This window comes from Arachis hypogaea, chromosome 13 (assembly GCF_003086295.3).
Source record: "Arachis hypogaea cultivar Tifrunner chromosome 13, arahy.Tifrunner.gnm2.J5K5, whole genome shotgun sequence".
NCBI classification, from domain to species: Eukaryota; Viridiplantae; Streptophyta; class Magnoliopsida; order Fabales; family Fabaceae; genus Arachis; species Arachis hypogaea.
This window is the reverse complement of record NC_092048.1, coordinates 4,298,322-4,322,537: the sequence shown is the minus strand read 5'-3', so window position 1 is coordinate 4,322,537 and position 24,216 is coordinate 4,298,322. Positions and strand designations below refer to the sequence as shown.

Here is a 24,216-nt window from a genome sequence, read left to right as displayed (position 1 = left end):
CCAACATACATAATCATTCCAACCTATCCTATGATTCTCTAGCCTAAGTTTTCACAAAACATTATATATTAAATGCGTGAAACCTAAACCATATATTGGCCGATTTCCACGTAGTGATCAAGGTAACTCACTAAAACAAACACAGCCCCAAAAACTTCAATAAAACACTAGTGCTCAGCTTCCTCCAAATTTCAATATCCATAATTTCAAGCTCCAATTATTTATTCACAACCTAATACACATTCATAACACATATACACCCAATTTAATACCCAAAGCACAAATTCAGAAAATTAAAGAGAATTTATGGTATCCTCACCTTACCCAAGCTTCGTATAAGGGTGAATGTTTTCCTCAAGCTAATTGGATCCTAATACATCAAAAAGTAAAGAAATTCAATACCTCTACATAATTTTCGAAAATTGGGAGAAGGAGTAGCCGAGTGTAATTAAATGGCTTACCTATGAAATTATTCGGTAGAAACGTAGAGCTCGACGCGTTGGTCGCGTGGCCACAAACGGTACGACGATCGGAGCTCGGACGGAGGAGATACGGTGATTTGAATTACCGTAAAGGGTTAGGGAAATCTCTTTTCTCCTCTCCCTTGTTGTGCTTTCAGCGCTGCTTGTGCTGAATTGGGGAAGAAAAGAAGCTTTGGCTCACTTAAGTGCTGGGCCGGTTGGGTCCACGGGTTCGATTTGGGTCCGGTTCGGCCTGTTCGGTCTAATTTTGGGCCGAAGTTTTCGAAATTAGTGTCAAAATTCTCGTTTTAATGAGCTCTATCCTAATTATATATAATATTCATATTTCTATTTTTTTATTAAAAATTAATTTATTGACTAATTATTTACTAATTTAACGGGGTTTACAACGCTGGAGAGTGATATGGGGTTGCTACTATGTAGAGGACGACATGATGGCTGCACTGCACGGAGTGCGACACAGGGTTGTTGATGCATGGAGAACGACAAGGCGGCTGCTGGTGCGTGAAGAACGACGGAGAGAGAGAGCGGCTACGAGGAAGGGAGAGGGTGAGGATAGGCTGCTGCTGTCCGCCTAGGAATTAGGAGTGAGGTTGTAATTTATTTTGTAGATTGGTATATAATGATGAAGAAAAATTTTTCAGATGTGTTCTTTTTGGTATGAACAAGGATAAGAGAGATTAGATTAGGGTTCATGAGCAATGAAGCAATTTTTTAATGTGTATGAATAATGAGATATATTTTAGTTTTAATTTTTAAATTGATTCTGATTTAAAATTATAAAACTAAAGTTAATTAAATTTTGACTAAATTAAAAAGATTAATATAGTTTTTGTTTAATATAAAAAAGGATATTTTAGTCTTTTTGTAATATTAAATAAAAAAATATTTTTTTTTATTTTTATTAAAGTATAAGAATAGTTTAGTAAAATAATTGATATGATAGATATTTAATAAAACAAAAATTAATTATTAATTTGGAAGATATAATTCACATGTCGTGTTTTAATTTGTCTACATTTTAATTGTACCAATACGGATAAATTTATGATCGTATCGAAGCAAACACCTAAATAAAAATATATGATCAATAATATTTGTATCAATAAACAAAATGTAAATTATTTTTTTAATTTAATTGATATAATTAATTTTTTATAAATATCTTTTTTTATTAATTATAGCAAAAGTCAATTCTAAATTTAATATGTGCCAAATCTCAAAAATTTTCTTTCATTATTACATTCATAATTTTATAATTTTTTTTTCAAATAAAAATTTTAAATTATGATATTTTTAATCCTAAAAAGTCTCAAATTATCTCAATACATTTTATAAAGGAGAAAGTATGAGAAGCCAATAAATTTAGTGTACAATGTGTACAATAGGGGTAAAATTAAAATTAATATCAAATGATAAATAAATAATTAATTCTTAATAATTACCAATTTGAGATTCAAAATAAATAAGGATTTGCAACGATTACGTAAACCCCAAAAACGGCCTCCTTCTCCCCATCTGATGTGATTGCCTTTTCGCCTAGTCTCTTCCTCTCATCGGTGCCGCGCTGCCACAGACACTAGCCGCCGTCGCCCATAACTCACGCCGACATGCGCACCACGAACGCTCAGCGTCACCATCGCGCAGCCCAAGACCGCCATGGCCGCCGCCGCCTTCAAAGACGTCGCCTCCCCCTACATAGGTATAGGTCCAAGATCAACGTAGGATAACACAACAATAATTGTGCAAGAAATTAGTTTAGTCCATGATGCTCCTGTTTTTGTACATGCAAACGTAGCCCACTTCAAAAATGTCCTGTGGCCAACTTGGCTTTTTTGGATTTTGCTTTCCGTACATCTTCAAAGTATATACATCAACGGATGAATTTAGATGTTGGATGTTCAATTCATTAGGTATGTAGATGACTATTTTAATTTTTAATTGGATGGTTATTTTGTTTGATTCAGTTTAAGTATATACAATTAATAAATGCTGGATGGTAATTTCACTAGGTAGTCGGATGATTATTTTAATAACTACGTGGATGGTTGTTTAATGGCCGGTGAGAGAACTTCTAATGCTGGAGAGGTAGGATGATTGATGAGGATGGGGTAGCAGACGTTGGGGGAGAGGTTGTTTGGATAAATTCTATTGATCAATTAGGGTTAGGATGGTTAATTTTTTGAAATAACTGTTTGGGTTTCTTTTTTATTGTATTGGGCCAAATTTAAAATCCATTGTACATATTGTCAAGATTCTTCATTGTTTCCCTAGCAAAGTTCATAAAATAAAGTAATAAATAATAAGTTAATATCAATTCATTGATTATAAAAATTTTGTGTTTAAAATTATAGATGTTATACATATAAAATTATGGATGTTAAATTAAAAAAAATTAACAACTTCTTATACAACTCATATTTTACATATAGACTATTACTGTTAGAAACAAGAGACTAACTGGAGAAAGAATTTATATATTATTGAGTTTATTCAAGTTGTCTGGAATGAAACAATATAAAAGGGTATTTATAGGTGCTAAGAGAATCAAAATAATAAAGACGTAATATCCTATAATAAATATTCAGATATGCTACATAATTCTAATCAATGCTAATTGATCCTAATATATTGTAACATCCCCCTCAAGTTTGAAACAAATTTAAAATAATGAAATAAAAAAATGCATAAACTAATAGAACGGGTGCAGACAGAATTGACGGAAGGAAGCACAGATGAAACTGCCGCTGTCTGAAGAAAGCGCAGATGGAAATACCGCTGTCTGAAGAAAGCGCAGACGAAACGGCCGCTGTCTGAAAGAAACACAAACGGAATTGCTACAAAGAAACGCAGATGGATCTGCCACGAGAAAACACAAATAGAACTGCTGGAAGAGTGGCCAACTGCCGAAAAATTGTTGAAAATATGGCGAACTGCTGGAAAACTGCTGAAAAAGTGACAAAGTGTAAAGAGATGACAAACTATCGGAAGGTGACGAAAATATATGGTTTCTCCATGAGAATAAGAAAGTAGTGAATGAACTAGTCGGTTAGGTGAGAAAGCATCAAAGCATTGACAAAAGATGAGGAAAAAAATGGCACGAAAGAAAAATATGAAAAATACAGTGATTTCATCAGAAGAAAAGCAACATATCCTCCTCAAGGAGGAAATCATGGCTCTGATACAATGTTAGAAACAAGAGACTAACTGGAGAAATGATTTGTGTATTATTGAGTTTATTCAAGTTGTCTGAAATGATACGATCAATGTTATCAGAACCGGACCGAACCGTCCGATCGGACCAGAAATCCGATGAACTAGTGACAGAATTAGTCTGGGTGAGCTTTCTGACCGGATGAGGAAGCGAACCGAAAAGACTCGGTTTGAACCGTTCGGGTTTGACCAAAACAGGTGAACCGGCGGGTTTCATTTAACCCAAACCGCTTCGAACCCTTTTATTTTTTTCCTTCACTTGAAACGATGTCGTTTCGATTAAAATTAAAAAAAAAATAAACTGAGCTACTGAAAGGAAGAAATCTTAGCTCAAGCTTCCATCTCCTTTCCCTGTTTCCCTTTCCAAACCTTTTGGCCATGAGAGACCACCTGAGAGCTGAGAGCCTGAGAGTCTAAGACAGAGAGTGTGAGAGTGTGAGAGAGACCCATTCAGCCAGCGCGGCAGCGCCACCTTACCCGGCTCACCGTGCTCGTAGGAGGCAACCGCACCAGTGCACCACCCACCACAGCCAAGAAGCACCTCCATCGAAGATTCGAACGTCGTCGGCTCCTGTGTGTCTGTCGCCTCCTACTACTACTACTGCTCGTTACCTACTGATCGTCGCTTCCTGCTATTGCTACTATTCGTCACATCCGATCTCCCTCTTCTCTACTTATCCCTCCAGGTATGAATTTTTTATTTTTTTAAAGTTAGTTAGGATTTCAAATTTTTAATCATTTAGTCCTTTAGTTAGAATTAAAGGATTTCAAATTAGTTAGGATTTCAAATTTTTTAATAATTTAGTTCTTTAATAATTTTTTTTTTTTAAAGTTAGTTAGGATTTCAAATTTTTTTCATTATGTATGTTGATTTCTGTTTAATTTCTGTTAGAATTTAGATTGTTAATTGTTCAGTTTTTTGTAACATATTATTGTTATATATGTTGATTTCTGTTTGATCTCTTTTGATTGTTGATTTATGTTTAATTTCTATTCAGTTTGTTGATTATCCATTGTTGTTAGATTGTTGATTGTTGATTATCTGTTATATATGTTGGTTGCTGTTGTATATTATTCTTAGTAGTTAGTGGATTGTTGTTGTACATTATTCTTGGAGATTAGTCATTTAGTCCTGGTTGATTAGGAATTTAGGATGACTTCATCAAATACACCATCAGAAACACCAATTTCTCAGGAACAATGATCAACTCCTTATCCAACAATTGGAACCCAAAAAAATAGTAACAGAAGAAAAACTGATCCTGCATGAGGCCATTGTAAACAAGTTATGGATAAAGGAAAAACTATTCTGTTATGTATTTATTGCAAGAAGCTTATTAATGGTGGAGGAGTTACCGAGTTAAGCATCATTTTGCTAGAAAAAGCGGAGATATTTAGGCATGTCGAAAGGTGCCAGCTGTGGTGAGACACCAATTCAATCAAAACATTGAAGATCTTCGAACCAAGAAAAGGAAAACTCAAAAAGAATATGCAGAAAGTTATAATGCTTGTGATGAAGTTGAAAGGGAATTTGATGAGATTGAATGTAATGAGATGCGACAACAACAAACATCAAGACTTCCAGCACCTAGCTCTAGAAAAGAAAAACAACTCAAGGGATTACAATCTTTTTTTCCACCGGCAGTAACACTTGGAGCTCAACCAACTATCAAAAATGTTCTCCAAAGCAAAAAAATTGTAGAGAAGTGTGATATTGCTATTGCAGGATGGATGATGGATGATGGATGCCTCTGTGCCATTTAATCGGTTAATTCAGCTTATTATCAGCCGATGATCGATGCTATTACAAACATGGGTGTAGGGTATAAAGGGCCAAATTATGGAAGAGATTCGTGGATATTTATTGAGTAAATTGGTTGAAGATGTAAAGAAGATGATTGAAGATTATCGTGTGATTTGGAAACAAACTGGATGTACTATCATGGCCGATGGATGGACCATAGTTGTCAGAACCGAACCGGTGATCGAACCGATCAGGCTACTGGGTCACTGGGTCATTGGTTCAACCAGTGGGTCACTGGTTGAACCGGTTAACCCGGTCCCACATAAGTAAAATGTATAAAATAGCTAAAAGCCTAAAAACTTAAAAATTAACAGTTAAAAAATATATCTCCAATAACATTTTAATAAACATTAAATCTCAAATCCTAAAAATAAGTAGTAATCCGAGAATAAACATAAAATTTAGTACTATTAGTCTATTACATGAACAACTAAATTTAACATAATGAAAATAACAATTCATGGATTATATCCAAGGAGTAACTTCAAAGTCTGGATATCTATCTTCATCTGACAAATCTGGAGCTACATGTTGATTGGTTTCATTCTGATTTGCATTTTTCACAGAAGTATTATTAGCTTTACCATCATCTCGATCTTCTTCCAGATTCAATTCATCTAGCATTTCAATAATGTTTCACAAATCATAATCAATAATAAGGCAAAATATTTGGTTAAAGCATTACAAAATATCCCTAACAACAACATACCTAAATCATCTAAAGCTGATTGAAGAGACATATTTGCAAGATCATTCCGTAAAGCATCAACTTCTTCAGGAGTTAAAAATGGTGGTGAATCTTCCATTATCCATTCCGAATGATCCTCAAATGCATCAAGACAAATTGGATCATAACTTTGCTTTCTCATTCGGTTCCTATGTTATCAAGTAACTTGATTATTCTTATTATGACTAAAAATTTTAAATAATGCCTTCAAGAAAGAATAATAAAAAGTACCTTTGTTGTAGCCTTAAGTTGTAATGAACATAAACAAGATCATTAAGCTTTTGATGCTCTAACCGATTCCTTTTCTTTGAGTGAATGTGTTCAAAAATGCTCCAGTTACGCTCACAACCTGAAGAACTGCAAGTTTGACTCAAAACACGAATTGCTAACTTTTGCAGGTTTGGTGCTCCACATCCATAAGATTCCCACCATTGATCTTAACATAAAAAGAAAACAATCACAATCATAAATATCAAATCTTAAACATATCACAATCATAAAAAACTAATTTTAATACAAAATTTACCAGGCATCACTGTGCTTCGCTCACGTATTGCAGACTGTCTCCCAAAGTCTCCTTCAGCATTCTTAAAGATTCTCTTCTCACTTGTCAATTTAGTAATCAAATCAGCATCACCGTAAGCATATCTCTCAATCACATCTAATAGGCCAGAAATTGTTTCTTTGTGCTTGTCAAATTCTGCAGAATTAAATCGAAAAGTTGGATTTAACCAATAACCAGCAGCATGAAGGTTTCTTTTAAGTTGTAAATCCCAACGTGAATCTAAAATCTTCAAATAAGGTTCAACAACCCTCTTTCTTTTTTGAAACCTCTTCACCATGTCTTCCCTAGCCTTATACATAGCTTGATAAAGGAAACCCATTGCAGCTCTATCTTCACTATCCACAATACGCAATACATGAACAAGTGGCTCCGTAAGCTTAACAATATCAGTGCATTGATTCCAAAATTTTGAATCTAAGACTTGATCCACAAACTTTTTTGCTTTGGCTTCTTTAGAGTAAGCTGAACTTGTCCATTCTCTAGATGTCACCATAGCTCTCAATGCATCCTTTTGAGCCAAAATACTTTGCAAAGCAATGAAATTAGTGGTGAATCGAGTTGGAGCTGGACGAAGTATTTCTCGGCCGCCTGTGAACTGCCTCATCAAGTACAAAGGATGGCAGTGATTATAGATATACTTCGTAATCATTGAAGCTTGTGACACAGTTTCAGTCACTTCCACAAACTTTCCAATATCCTACAACATCAGATTAATACAATGTGCCGCACAAGGAGACCAATACAATCTAGGAAACTCTGATTCCAACAACCTTCCAGCAGCAACGTAATTTGCAGCATTATCCGTCACTACATGTACAACATTCTCAGGACCAACAAATAACACAACATCCCTAAGCAACTTAAACAAAGCCTCAGCAGTTTTCGAGATATGAGAAGCATCAACTGACTTTAGGAAAACAGTTCCTTTAGGACAATAAACCAAGAAATTAATTAAAGTACGCCTACAACGATCAGTCCATCCATCAGCCATGATAGTACATCCAGTTTGTTTCCAAATCACACGATAACCTTCAATCATCTTCTTTACATCTTCAACCAATTTACTCAACAAATATCCATGAACTCTTTGGTAATTTGGCCCTTTATACCCTGCACCCATATTTGCGATAGCATCGATCATCGGCTGATAATAAGCTGAATTAACCGCATTGAATGGCACAGAGGCATCCATCATCCATCTTGCAATAGCAATATCACACTTCTCCACAATTTCTTTGCTTTGGAGAACAATTTTAATACTTGGTTGAGCACCAGGTGTTGCTGCCGGTGGAAAAAAGGATTGTAGTCCCTTGAGTTGTTTTCCAACTCCCTTTCTAGAGCTAGGTGCTGGAATTCTTGATGCTTGTTGTTGTCGCATCTCATTACGTTCAATCTCATCAAATTCCCTTTCAACGTCATCACAAGCACCATAACTTTCTGCATATTCTTCTTGAGTTTTTCTTTTCTTGGTTCGAAGATCTTCAATGTTTTGGGAGAATTGGTGTCTCACCGCAGCTGGCACCTTTCGACATGCCTCAATATCTCTACCTTTTCCAGCCAAATGATGCTTAACCCGATTAATTCCTCCACCCCTAATATGCTTCTCGCAATAAATACATACCAGAGCAGTTTTTCCTTTATCCAAAACTTGTTTACAATGGCCCCATGCAGGATCAGTTTTTCCTCTGTTACTATTTTTTTGGGTTCCAATTGTTGGATCAGGAGTTGATCCTTGTTCCTGAGAAGTTGGTGTTGGTGTTTCTGATGGTGTATTTGATGAAGCCATCCTAAATTCCTAATCAACCAGGGTCCAGGACTAAATGACTAACAATACACAACAACAATCCACTAACTACTAACAATAATATCCAACAGCAACCAACAATTCACAATCAACAAACTGAAGTACTGAACTGAAATAAAACAGAAATCAAACATACCAAACATACCAAACAACAATTCTCATCTGCCCACATACCAAAATCGAACAGAAATCAAACATACCAAACATACCAAACAACAATTCTCATCTGCCCACATACCAAAATCAAACAGAAATCAAACTATCAAACATTCAAACATATGTGAACCACCAATTAAAAAATTAACTTCAACGTTCAAACATATGTAAACTATCAAACATGTTCTTATCTGCCCGCATACCATAATCATTAATCAATTAACTTCAAAAAATTAAAAAATTAAAAAAACTTACCTGCACGGATGGATCAGCGACGAGCGTCGAGCAGAGAAGAGGGACTGAGGGAGATCTGGATCGAGGAGCGACGAGGAGGCGACTTCAATGTTCAATCTTTGATGGATGGGGTGAGTCGCGCACTGCTCTGGATGCGGTGGTGAGGTGAGTGCCGCGTGGTTGAAGGCTTGAAGCTGACGGGGCGACGGGGCGACGAAGTGGCTGAAAGCTTGAAGCTGAAGCAGAGTAGGCGAGTAGCAGGGGATGGAGTCATGGCGCCATGGTGATGGTGATGGTGGTCTCTCAACTCTCAACTCTCAAGTCTCAACTCAAACCGTTTGGGTATGGGAGCATGCGAAGGGAAAGGGGGAAACAGGGGAAGGGGATGGAGGCTAGGGTTACAAAACGCAGCAGCTCTGCGCTTTTTTTTTTTTTTTAAAAGAAACGACGTCGTTTTAAATCGCAAAAAAATTTTTTTTTTCGAACCGGTCCGGGTTAAACGAAACCCGCCGGTTCACCGGTTTTGATAAAACCCGGCCGGTTCAATACGGGTCTCGCCGGTTCAGTTCCTTCTTCGGTTGGATGACTCACCCGGACCGGTTATAGCATCGGTTCGCCGGTTTTCTGGTCCGACTAGCCGGGTCGGTCCGGTTCTGACAACACTGGGATGGACTGATCATTGTAGGCGTACTTTTATTAATTTCTTGGTTTATTGCCCTAAAGGAACTGTTTTCCTAAAGTCAGTTGATGCTTCTCATGTCTCGAAAATTGCTGATGCTTTGTTTAAGTTGCTTAGGGATCTTGTGTTATTTGTTGGTCCTGAGAATGTTGTACATGTAGTGACAAATAATGCTGCAAATTACATTGCTGCTGGAAGGTTGTTGGAATCGGAGTTTCCTAGATTGTATTGGTCTCCTTCTGTAGCACATTGTGTTAATATGATGTTGCAGGATATTTGGAAGTTAGAGGAAATGACTGAAATTGTGTCACAAGCTTCAATGATTATGAAGTATATCTATAATCATTACCATCCTTTGTACTTGATGAGAAACTTCACTGGCAGACAAAAAATACTTCGTCCAGCTCTAACTCGATTTGCCATTAATTTCATTGCTTTGCAAAGTATTTTGGCTAAAAATGATGCATTGAGAGCTATGGTGACATCTAGAAAATGGACAAGCTCAGCTTACTCTAAAGAAGCCAAAGCCAAAAAGTTTGTGGATCAAGTCTTAGATTCTAAATTTTGAAATCAATGCACTGATATTGTTAAGCTTATGAAGCCACTTGTTTGTGTATTGCGTATTGTGGATAGTGAAGATAGAGCTGCAATGGGTTTCCTTTATCAAGTTATTTATAAGGCTATGGAAGAGATAGTGAAGATGTTTCAAAAAAGAAAGAAGGTTGTTGATCCTTATTTAAAGATTTTAGATTCACGTTGCGGTTCACAACTTCGAAAAAACCTTCATGCTACTGGTTATTGGTTAAATCCAGCTTTTCGATTTAATGCTGGTGAATTTGAAAAGCACAAGCAAACAACTTCTGGCCTACTAGATGTCATTGAGAGATATGCTTACGATGATGCAGATTTAAATTCTAAATTGACAAATGAGATGAGAATATTTAAGAATGCTAAAGGATACTTTGGAAGACAGTCTACAATACGCGAGCGACGTACAGTGATGCCTGGTAAATTTTTTATTGAAATTAGTCTTTTATGATTGTGATATATTTATGATTTAATTTTTATGAATGTAATATATTATTCCTTTTTATGTTAAGATCAATGGTGGGAATCTTATAGATGTGGAGCACCAAACTTGTAAAATTTAGCGATTCGTCTTTTGAGTCAAATTTGTAGTTTTTCAGGTTGTGAGCATAATTGGAGTATTTTTTAACACATTTACTCAAAGAAAAGGAATCGGTTAGAGCATCAAAAGCTTAATAATTTTGTTTATGTTCATTACAACTTAAGGCTACAATAAAGGTACTTTTCATTATTCTTTCTTGAAAGCATTATTTTAAATTTTTAGTCATAATAAGAATAATCAAGTTAATTGATAATATAAGAATCGAATGAGAAAGCAAAGTTATGATCCAATTTGTCTTGATGCATTTGAGAATCATTCGGAATGAATAATGAAATATTCAACACTATTTTTAACTCCTAAAGAAGTTGATGCTTTACGAAATAATCTTGCAAATATGTCTTTTCAATCAGCTTTAGATGATTTGGGTATATTTTTGTTAGGGATAATTTTCTAATGCTTTAACCAAATGTTTTGCCTTATTATTGATTATAACTTGTGAAACATTATTAAAATGCTAGATCAATTGAATCTGAAAGATGATCGAGATGATGATGAAGCTAATAATAATTCTATGAAAAATGCAAATCAGAATGAAATTAATCAGGATGTAGCTCCAGATTTGTCAGATGAAGAAAGATATCCAGACTTTGAAATTACTCATTGGATATAATCCATAAATTGTTATTTTCATTGTGTTAAATTGAGTTGTTTATGTAATAGTACTAATAAATTTTATGTTTATTTTCGTATTACTTATTTTTATGATTTGAGACTTAATGTTTATTAAAATGTTATTGGAGATATATTTTTTTAATTGTTAATTTTTAAGTTTTTAGCTATTTTATATGTTTTACTTATATGGGACTGGGCTAACCGGTTCAATCAGTAACTCACCGGTTGAACCAGTGACCCACCGATTGAACCAGTGACCTAGTGATCTAGTAACCTGACCGGTTCGATCACCGGTTTGGTTCTGACAACTATGGATACAATATAAAAGGGTATTTATAGGTGTTAAGAGAATCGAAATAATAAAGACGTAATATCCTATAATAAATATTTAGATATGCTAAATAATTATAATCAATGCTAATTGATCCTAATATATTCTAACAATTAAAAAATAAAATATAAAATATAAAATATAAACAAAAATTAAAAAATATTTTTTTTAAAATAATTATTAACTCATCATATTAAAATCAGTAAATAAGCATACATATAAATATTAAATAAAAAATATTAAAATAATTAAAGTCATGATTCATTAGTAGTGCACATACAAGATAATTTGAAGAATACAATAAGACACATAATTTAAAATTTGGTAATATTAATTATAAAAATTTATTAATTATGAACATCATATATATAAATTATGAATGTTATGAGTACGAAATTATAAATGTTATTAATATGAAATTATGAATGTTATGTTTTATTTATGCAATAACTAAAAAATAATATGTGTATGAATATAATAACTAATAAACATTAATTTAATTTTTGGATGTTAGTTACATATAATTATAAATATTATGTGTATTTATGAATGACATAATCACAAATCTACAAATGATATTCTATATCTCATTGTCTCTGTTGTGATTTTTCATATTCTTAAACTATGTTAAAAATTTTAGCATAAACATCGTGTGTGTTAAGATCAAATTTAAATGTCATACTATTTAAAATGATAATTACGACTGATTGTGAATTTCTTTAGCCTATCCCGACCAAAATTAAACCAAAAAAGTTTCAAACTTTCAATTGCACTAAACTCGTAATTTTTGCTCTTAAATATTGAAGTTTCTGATTGTCAGATATATTAAAATCATGCTTTTTTCCTCTTAAACGTAGAGGTCTTATACGTTACATAAATTGCTTTTAATAATAACGAAGTGATACAATAAATTAGTGGTTATGACAATCATTATAATTAACGTCAATTAAGGACTATTATTATTATAATTTCTTGTTATTATTATTATTAGTCTTTATGACAATTGTAAATATAAATATTAAGTTATAAAAAAAACATTAATATATGATTTAGTTAATACTTAATAATTAGAGATATATTATTATAATTAATATGATTAATATGTGAGAATTATTAAGAATGTAATAAGTAAAATAATAAAAAATGATAAGAAAAAGATAAAAAATCAAAATATAATTAATTTATTTAAATAATATTAATTAAAAAAAATTGACTAATTATACTGAAATATTTTAGTTGCCAAACTTTTCTCATATTTCAATATGTTCATTGCTGTATATATACCATTGTGTTTGGTCTTTGCATTAAACTATTAATTTTTCAAAGGAAATCGATGATATATTCTATAAAAAAAAATGTCTAGTAAAAGATTTCTTTGGACAGGTCACAGGTGTATATATGAAGATTTTAGAGGAAGTCTGTCACAAACAATACCCAAGCATCTCTCTAATCTAAATATGTAATCGAGTTGGTCCGAAAGTTGCCGACGAGACCCGAAACCGGATATTCCAATTATAAAAAGAATCGGATTTAGTCGAAAAACAGGATCCAATGTAATATCTCATGAAGAAAAGTATAAATAAACAATTTTAACCAGTAAACTTTAAATAATTATAACTAATAATTATTAATTTTATATTTAAAAAAAATAAAATTTAAATAATTACTAATTAATAATAATTAATTAATATAAAAAATAAGAGGCCTGCTACAAATACAAGTTTTTTTGGTTTACAAGTCTTACAAGTTGGCACAAGCCCAACAAAAAATACGCATTACACTCCCACATTCAAGAGTAAATAAACGCACGTTATTCAACCACTTTCTATTTCCAAAGCGCGTTACTCACCATGCATTATAAACGACTCTTCTTCTTCTTCCTCCGTGAAAACGAGTTTCTTGCCAAATTTGAAGATAATGAAACTTCATAAATACACCCAAACGATTACAAAAATACACTCAAACGATTACAAAAATACATCCAAAGAATTACATAAATACACCCAAACGGTTACAGAAATTCACCCAAACGATTATAGAAATACACCAAAAGGATTACAAAAATATACCCAAAGGATTACAAAAATTTCACCTAAAGGATTTAAGAAATACACCCAAAATTCGTTGAAGTACACCTTATGCATAATTCAGAACTCTTTCTCTTTCTCCTCCTCATCTTCTGCTGCTTCTTCTTTTTCAAAAACGATTTCAGAGCTTGATGTCAAAAAACAATGGAAATCGAGAATAATGAAGAAAGAAAACAGAGAGAAAAGCACGTAAATGAAGAAGGAGAAAGAGAAAGCAAGAAACGAAAGAAAAAAAGAAGAAGAAGAAGAAGAAGAGGAAGAAGAACGTGCAGCAAGAAGAAGAAGGTGCAGTGAAAACGTACAGTAACGGTTGAAGAAGGAGAAAGAGAAGGCAAGAAACGAAAGAAAAGAAGAAGAAGAAGAGGAAGAAGAACGTGCAGCAAGAAGAAGAAGAAGGTACAGTGAAAACGTACAGTAATAGTTGAAGAATGAGAAGGTAAAAAACGAAAGAAAATAAGAAGAAGAAGAACTAGGAAGAGGAAGAAGAACGTGCGTAAGAAAAAAAAGAAGATACACTTATAAATACTTGTATAAATGAACGAGAGGTGACGGATGTGAACTTTTTTTTTTTTTTTGGTCACGAGAAAAGAAGAGTTAAAAGCTTGGATATTAAAAAAGAAGCCACAAGGGATTGGAAGTTGGAACCCAGAAGCCAGAGGCTAAAAGGAACTAAGGTAGTATAGGAAAAGTATAGCAGTCTTAGTAGAAATTTTCTACAAAAGGCCCAAAAGTTGTAGCTAACATGTAATAGCCATTGTCAGATTTAAATCTAAATTGTCGGCCCAAAAGAAAAATTTTAATGGCGGTGGAGCCAGACTAAAATAAATTAAAACACTAGGATTTGCCAGTAATAGATTTGGCTCAACCTAGGTAAACACCCCAATGCTTTGATAAGGGACATGGTATTTTGAAAAAAGAAAAACTGGAAAATTTATTTTCTAAATATATATATAAAAGACAATAGATGCTATGATTGCCTAGTTCGAAAAAATCTGAATTTTAAACCAGAATTTCACTTTTGGGATGTACTTCCAATGAAGGTCATTAGATTATTAGTTAATGATAAACAAGGGATTTCCTTATCCTATTTAGTTTGTATAGTTCTTCTTTTTGGATAACTTGTGTATGCAGTAATTCATTGGCTAACAATAGATCCTGAAATTCAGATCTACAGCGAATTAGTCATTAGTCTGTTGGATTGAAAATACTGTTGACCAAAAAAAAAAAAAGAATTTGGGTCCTTCTGTTCTTTGTCTGAACAGTGGTTAGTTCTAGTTTTCCAAAATATATTGTTGTCTATTTTTAAATGTTTTCGTGGCCCAGCACTTTTTATTTATGGACTTTAATAAAAAAACCGATTGAAATTGATTTTCTTATTTCTTTTCAATTGATCTTATAAAATATGATATCCTACCTTACAACTACAAGATTTAAATGACATTAAGAAAAATTCCCAAAAAAGAAAAGAAACCGTATGAGAAGATCCAATTTTGAGAATAAACTCCAATTGAACCAAGAAAATTCTCTAAATTGAAATAGTGAACAGGAAGAAGTATTATGATTTATTTAATAGATTGGCTACGGTATGGCTTACATAAACATTTTTATTTTTCAAGAAACATCATTTATAACCTTAATAATTAACTTCCACATCCATCCCCAACTTCATGTACGATTTGGCCACAAAAGTTGGCACAAATTTTGGCCACATGAAATGTAATCTTAAACTCTTACTCTCATCAGTCATCACATGAACCCCTTGAATGTTTTGCTATGACAAGGTAACCCCAAACAAGTAAGTAGTTCCCTCGGAAGAAACCAAACCACAGACTTGAAAACGAAAATCCACTTTATATGGGTAATGCTAGGGAGACAAAAAATACAGCCAGAATTTATTTTATTTAGTCTTTATTAATTGTTGCAACAATTAATAAATGCTAAATAAAGTAAGTTATGGCTGTTTTTAGCTAATTTTCTTTATTTACCAAACATTTTCGCTTTATATATATTTGGGATGCATTTTCATCTTCTTTATTTTTCTTACACCATTACATGGTTTTTGTTTCTTATTGTATCATCGGGGGTTAACGACTAATTTGTTACCAAGTCTGATAAGTTCTATTTAAAAGTCTGTAACTAATAAATTGATGCATAAACAAAATAAAATTTAAATATCGATATTTAATTAAACAGACAAATAAAATAATTATTTGATCAAATCTAGCCGGTTACACAAGAATTACTTATATCCTTAATAAATATGATTTCATTAAAGAAACTACTTTCTCATGAAGTAATAATTACTATGATAATCAAAACGTTTCAATAATGTTATATATATACTATTAAAAAGAGTTTGTAGAAATTGTTAGCAATAGCTTAAAAATAAATTTGACAAAATATATACAACAAAGTTACTCGATAAAATAAGTTATGCGTTACATAAGATTAGAGAAATTAAAAGTAACATAATAATAAAAGGGGCTAATTCATAAACGAAATTAAAACCCAATACAATCCTATGTATATATGATTTGGTAATGACGAAAAGAGAGTTTATAATGTTATAAGACCATAGACATATAAGAAATATTAAAGATCTCTAATCTAGAGCCATGGACCACTATACTACCATAGTTACGTAGCTTTCTTATTAAAACCAAAAGCTGTCTCTTTTCCCATCTCCTTCAATTCACGCAACAGGCATAGGCCACAGCTGTCACAATGTGTCAATTGTATTCGAGATTAATAGTCAAATTCGTCCTTTAAAATATGATTTGTTCTTTAAATTTGTTTTTAAAAGATTTTATCAATTGAATTAATTCTTCAAAAATTATGAATTAATCATTTTCGTCCTTCAGTTACTCAACTAATAATTTTCATAAACAATTGATGATATAAAATATTAACTCACATTATACATGACACCTAACTTAGCATATCTAATTAGACACCGAACAAATATATTTATAAAATTTATTAATTTAGTGTCGTTAGGTTATATTAGAATTAGGATTTATATAATTGGAAAAATGGTTACTAAATTGATAGTTTTTTATAAACATATTTCTTCAGCGTCCAATTCGACATGTTAGGTATTATATATGCTATCAGTTAATGTTTATATCATTAATCATTGACGGAAACTATTAATTGAGTGATGAAAGGACAAAATTAATTAATTTATAATTTTTGAAGAATTAATTTGATTGATAAAATATTTTAAAGACGAAATTTAAAAAAGGACCCATCTTTTAGAAACTAATTTAACTATTAACCCATTGAATTCACTTCAAGAAAAAATAATAATAATAGTATGTGTATACCAAAGTTTAAGATACAATATTAGTAGAAATATAATTATTTATTTATTTATTATTTAACCTTTTGAAAAAAATAATATTATGATATGATACTAAAATTTTTATAATTAAAAAAAATAGAATTTAATTACTATTATTTTTCAGAAAGTAAATTTTTTATTTTGATATTGTATAACATCAGTGTGCGAAACACATATTGGATAGAATGGTGTTTAAGAGAAAATATAAATTATTAAATAATATTTAAATTCATATTTTTCTGTGTATATTTGAGAAAAAAAAGCTTATTATATATATACATATATATTTGTGGAAATATACGTGTATGTATGTATATATGTATATATGTATTAATATATGTATTAAATATTTAAATGTGTTGTAATAAGAATATATATACAAATATTTATCGGGCACGAATTAACTCACACATTAAGATTTAATTTTTAAAAGGGTAATTATATATAATGATGTCTCTAGAAAGATTCTATCTAATAATTCGGCTATAATAATAACTTGTAATGGTAGACTTTCCATAAAGCTAGAGACGCATATAAGAGAGGCATATATATTATAGATTTTTGTATAAAAAAAGAAAGGTATAGTACGTAGTAGTTGTTGGCATTAAATATGGGTGATCACATGAAATAAAAATCCTACGTCAAATAAAGGGAAAGGTTCAGAAGAACATGCTACTAGTATACATAGATGACTCCTTCATTCATTAACTAAAAGATGGTTTGGACTTATTACTCTAACAAGAATATTAGACCACTTTGAGTAAATAGTTTAATTAAATTTTTTTAAAGAAATAATTCAAATAATAAATATTTATATTAAAAATATTTTATAAATAAATTATTTTATATTTGATTTTTTAGTTATAAAAATATTTATTTAAAAAAAATATAATAAAAAATTTTATTTATTATAAAAAGTTATTTTTTTTAATTTTTTATAAATATTTAAATAATTTTTTAAAAAGATACAATTTAATTTTAAAAATTATACTAAATATTAATACTATTATTTTTTATAAATCAAAAACTCAAAAAAATAATTTTTAACTTGCTAGCTTTGGTAACCCTTTTATAGTCACGGATTCCTTGCTAGCTTTTTCTCAAGAGAAATTTTTAGGAGTTAACATTACCGTGTTAATATTATATATTATCCCTCCCAGAAAATTTTATAGATTTTACGTTTTTTTCTTTTTGTTCAAAATCACATATATATGTTATTAAAAGGACTCATATTATGAGTTATGAGCCTTCCACAAACGCATCGAATGAGAGATATTTGTTTAGGTTTGGAGTGAGATATTTGTCAAAAACAAGCTTTATGATGATAGCTCTCTCTCTATATATGCGTGGGATAATTCGATGTTGATTGATGTGTATATGAAAATAAATCACCACCCTTTTTCCCATAATAGATAGTTGTAATTATAAAATCTCCTATAATATCTTTCGATGAAGGTGCAAACTCAGGTGCACTCGACTTCACGTGAAGTTGATATATAATTAAAAGTCATTAAATGATTTAACTGATTTGACTAAATTTTTATCTAACGACTCTCAACTATTAACTTCACGTGAAGTCGACTGCACCTGAATTTTCACGTCCGATGAATCCTTCTGCATAATAGAAGTAATGGATATTAATTCACACTTCTTAAAAGTGTACATATATATTTGTTACATTTACTTTAATTATAAAACTTTATTTATTAAATAATTAGTATATGTATTTGCCTATTGGAGTTGAACATAAGATGACTGCTGGCTATAGTAATCAACATGCAAACGTTAATATATATATATATGATCGATAATTTTTTCAAAGTTTATATATGTAATGTAAAGCTCAAAAAGGAGTAGTGTTAATTAGACTATCGTTGAACATTATTAATTAAAAAACGGGATGCAATTCCATTCTTATCCGCATCAATACTAATCAATTCTCTATTTTTCTTACTAATCAATTCTATTCTCTATATGATGAATTATATACTTAGAGTTTAAATATTTATTTTTAAGTTTTTGAAATAAATAATTTTATAATAGTAAATATTAATCTTATATATAATATAAATATTGACATACATAATTAATTTTGGACAAACGTATTGAGAGTTTCCCTATTGCTAAAAGATCAGTGTAGTACAAATGATATTATTTATTAAAAAAATATTAAAAAATTATTAAAATTTATTGTTTTTAATTGTTATTATTTAATTATTAATTTATTTTTTTAATTTAATAATTTAACAATATATTTTATTTTATATTTTTAAATATTAATAACGAGTTGAAGATAATCTAATATTTGTTTTTATAAAGAATGGAACGAGGGGATATATATAGTACATAAGATTTTAAAGGGAGATCGTTTCAAATAAGTGTCATACCTATATATTCCTTATCGATGAGCATTTCTAATAAACTAAAGAAAAGTGAAAAAATTTTTTGACACAAAAGAAAAGTCAAATTAAACCATAATAATTAATACATATGACCAATTAATAATAGTATAGTGACTAATGAGGCGAAAATATATCTATTCTCTAAATGACAACTTGGGAGGGTGACTAATATTAATTAGGCAATAGCTAAGGCTTGTTAAGCGAGTTGCCAACTTGGTTGGATGGATGTGTGAGTTGTGAGTGCCCTATTTATGGCCATGTCGTCTTAATACATATATACCATATATACCTAGGAATTAGGAACTTCATATATAGTGACTTACAACGACATGCATGCATGCATGCATGCATTCAAGCTAGTCTTTTCAATCATAATCGTTGTTAACATATGTTACGGCCTGGCCCAAAACTCGCACGGGTCGACCCGACCCGAGTTTTCGCCGGCCCGATGGCTCGCCCTCCACCCGACCCGAACACGTGTCCTGTACGGCTTGTGCACAGCCGTGTGACAACACCCTCGAGAGTGTGGGCCTGCCCACTGGAAGGGCCCACTACTGACATGTATATAAGGGGAGACTGGCTCTCCCCCCAAGGTACGTGACATTCACACATCATTCCCTCTCCGCCTGCACATATTCTGACAAGGGCGTCGGAGTGTCTTTGCAGGTGGCACCCCCCCTTTTTCTCATCAGAAGTGCTCGGGACCTCGCTCACCCGGAACCAGGAAACCACGGCCAGACGAGCTCCTCCACCATCCGAAGCATTGACCTCGGGATCCTAACCCGAACCGTCCGGTACCCGACCTACCGAACATTGGCGCCGTCTGTGGGGACCTGACGTTCATGGATTTCGTACTGGTCCAGACTGGGACCGGTTCCGAGGTAGCGCCTCCCATACTCGGGGGAGGCACCGTCGCGATGGAATCCCGGCAGCAGCAACGATCGCCCACGAGGGATGCGACGCAGACTCACGAGAGACGCCCCTTCGGGGGGACGGGTGACAACCACGCCAGGATAATGCAAGAACTACGCCACAGAATGCAAGACTTAGAGCGCAGATTAGCAGAAAGAGAGCGCGACCAACGCTCCCCAGAGCGGAGCCCCACCCGTTCCCGTTCGAGAAGCCGCTCGAGGCGCACGCCGAGCCCCCATTGCGAGTCGGAGAGCACTGAGGAACGGATACGCTCCAGAAGAAGAAGCCGCGACCCCATTATCTACGCCCGACACGAAAGGCGGCGCGCGTCGAACAGAGGCGACGAGGAACGTCACCGCGAGAACAATGAGTCGAGAAGAACTGCCCGAGGACCTGTCATAATAGGAGCGACCCCTTTCCACCGCTCAGTACTCGAGGTCCGATTACCAAAACATTTTGACAAACCGACAGACATGAAGTATGACGGAACACAAGACCCTCTAGAACACTTGACGGCCTTCGAGGCCAGGATGAACCTAGAAGGGGTGGGAGACGAGGTCAGATGTCGCGCTTTCCCGGTCACCTTAGCGGGCCCGGCAATACGGTGGTTTAACAACCTCCCGCAAGGCTTGGTGACCCAATTTACCGACATCAGCCGCGCCTTCTTGGCTCAGTTCACAACTAGGATTGTCAAAGCCAAACACCCAATCAATTTGCTGGGGGTGACACAGAGACCCGGAGAGCCGACCAGGAAATACCTGGACCGTTTTAATGACAAGTGCTTGGAAATTGACGGTCTGACGGACTCAGTGGCAAGTTTGTGCTTAACGAACGGGCTGTCAAATGAGGATTTCAGGAAACACCTCACCACGAAGCCCGTCTGGACGATGCAAGAGATCCAGTGCGTGGCCAAAGAATACATTAATGACGAGGAAGTCAGCCGGGTCGTGGCTGCCAATAAGCGGCAGCCCGCCTACAACCAATCCCGGCACTTCGAAGCCAGAGAAAGACCAAAGGAACACGCCAAGGACGGCGGTCCGAGCAAACCATCCAAACCGTTCCCCCGAGTTGGGAGGTTCACCAACTACACCCCCCTTACGGCATCGATCACTGAAGTTTACCAACAGATAGCAGAAAAGGGGATACTGTCGAAGCCCCGACCACTGAAGGACAGGACGGGAGGAAACAAGAACCTCTACTGCGAGTACCACAAGGGTTACGGGCACAAGACCCAAGACTGCTTTGACCTAAAGGACGCCCTCGAGCAAGCTATCAGGGACGGCAAACTCGCCGACTTCTCCCACCTTATAAGAGAACCAAGGAGACGCAACCGGGACAACGACAACGAGGACAGATCCCGACCAACAAGACGGCGCCAGGAGCCAGAGGGTGACGACCACGGCCTCACGGTGGTAAACGTGGTGACGGCCAGGAATACCGCCCCGAGGTCGAAATCGGCGCAGAAGAAAGATGCCAAGGTCTTAGCGATCTCCGCCCCACCTGGTAGAGGTCTTAAGGGTCTCCCACCTATCTCTTTCGGCCCGAAGGACCAATGGTTCGACGAAGCGTCGGAAAGTCCGCCCATGGTCATCACGGCTAGGGTCGGAACTGGCCTCGTCAAACGAATCCTGGTAGACACGGGGGCGGACTCAAACATCATGTTCCGGAACGTTTTCGATGCCCTGGGATTGAGAGATTCCGACCTGACGACCCACCAACACGGTGTGGTAGGGTTAGGAGACCACTTCATAAAGCCGGACGGAATCATCACACTCCCGACCTCTGTGGGACAAGGGCAAAGACGAAGGACAATCATGGCAGACTTTGTAATATTACGAGATTCAACGGCCTATAACATCATCCTGGGGAGAAAGACGATTAACGACCTGGGGGCAGCTATCAGTACGAAACTACTGGTGATGAAGTTCATCACCGATGACGGATCCGTGGGATCCCTCCGGGGCGACTTGGAAACGGCAGTCGCTTGCGACCATGCCAGCCTTTCTCTCAGAAAAAAATCAAAGGAGGCGTCAGGAGTTTTCCTGGCCGACCTGGACGCCAGGGTAGACGACAAACCCAGACCAGAGCCAGAAGGAGACTTGGAGAAGTTCAGAGTCGGCGAGGAGCACGATAAGTTTACATTCATAAACAGGAACCTCCCGCACGAAATAAAGGAGCCTTTGATGGAGATGATCAGGGCTAACGCCGACCTCTTTGCCTGGACGCCTGCCGACATGCCAGGAATAGACCCCCAGCTCATGTCACACCACCTGGCCGTAAAAACAGGAGCCAAACCAGTGGCCCAGAGAAGGAGGAAAATGTCGCAGGAAAGGGCGGACGAGGTAGCCAAGCAAACGGCCAGCCTCTTAGAAGCGGGATTCATCCGGGAATTGGATTACTCGACTTGGTTGTCGAATGTGGTTCTGGTTAAAAAACACAACGGGAGGTGGAGAATGTGCGTAGACTACTCTGACCTTAACAAGGCTTGTCCCAAGGACTGCTACCCCCTACCTAATATTGATACGCTCGTTGACGCAGCGGCAGGGTACAGATATCTGAGTTTCATGGACGCCTATTCAGGGTATAATCAGATACCGATGCACCGACCTGACGAGGAAAAAACGGCATTCATAACGCCAGGAGGCATCTATTGTTACAAGGTCATGCCATTTGGCCTAAAAAACGCAGGAGCCACATACCAAAGGTTGATGAATAAGATATTCAGCGAACTCCTGGGCAAAACAGTGGAAGTTTACGTAGATGACATACTCGCAAAAACCGCCCGACCTGACGATCTTCTGAGGGACCTTAACGATGTTTTCTCGTCCCTACGACAACACGGCATGAGGCTTAATCCACTCAAATGCGCGTTCGCCATGGAGGCCGGAAAGTTCCTGGGCTTCATGATCACTCAAAGAGGAGTGGAAGCCAATCCCGAAAAATGCCAGGCTATCCTTCAAATGAAGAGTCCGGGTTGCATCAAAGACGTCCAAAGACTCGCTGGGAAATTGACAGCTTTGTCCCGTTTCCTCGGCGCATCGGCGGCAAAGGCCATACCTTTCTTCAACTTAATGAGAAAGGGAGTGACGTTCGAATGGACACCAGCATGCGAAGAAGCATTCAACCACTTCAAGCAAATCTTGGCGGCACCACCGGTCCTCGGGAAACCCAGAGCCGGAGAACCACTCTACCTCTATCTATCAGTAACCGAGGAAGCGCTTGCCGCGGTCCTCGTCACAGAAGAAGCGAGGACACAACAGCCCGTCTACTTCGTGAGCAGGGCATTCCAGGGACCAGAGCTGAGGTACAGCAAACTGGAGAGAATGGCGCTGGCACTCCTGGTATCCTCCCGAAGGTTAAGACAATACTTCCAAAGTCACCGTATAGTTGTAAGGACAGATCAGGCGATTCGGCAAATATTGCAAAAACCTGATTTGGCTGGAAGGATGATGACCTGGGCCATCGAGCTCTCACAATACGACCTGCAGTATGAGCCTCGACACGCAATCAAGGCACAGGCAATGGCTGACTTCTTAGTGGAGGTAACGGGCGATCCTTCCGAGGAAACGGGCACACGGTGGAGGCTTCATGTGGACGGAGCCTCCAACCAAACGTTCGGAGGAGCAGGGGTCATCTTGGAAAGCCCAGCAGGGGTCATCTATGAGCAATCGACCAA

General features: G+C 35.4%; 2 protein-coding genes across 2 annotated transcripts; one reads left to right on the top strand and one right to left on the bottom strand.

Annotated features, from left to right (window-relative positions):
* Window positions 1-7,488: 7,488 nt before the first annotated feature.
* On the bottom strand, window positions 7,489-8,577 carry LOC112732469 (uncharacterized). The gene has a single exon (XM_025781217.1). The coding sequence runs from the start codon at window positions 8,575-8,577 to the stop codon at window positions 7,489-7,491; it is 1,089 nt and encodes a 362-aa protein (XP_025637002.1).
* A 672-nt stretch (window positions 8,578-9,249) lies between these two features.
* LOC112732468 (uncharacterized) lies at window positions 9,250-11,463 on the top strand. The gene is made up of 4 exons (XM_029291160.1): window positions 9,250-9,376; window positions 9,709-10,198; window positions 10,298-10,671; window positions 11,312-11,463. Exons 1-4 carry the CDS (start codon window positions 9,250-9,252, stop codon window positions 11,461-11,463), a joined length of 1,143 nt encoding a protein of 380 aa, XP_029146993.1.
* Window positions 11,464-24,216: the final 12,753 nt, after the last annotated feature.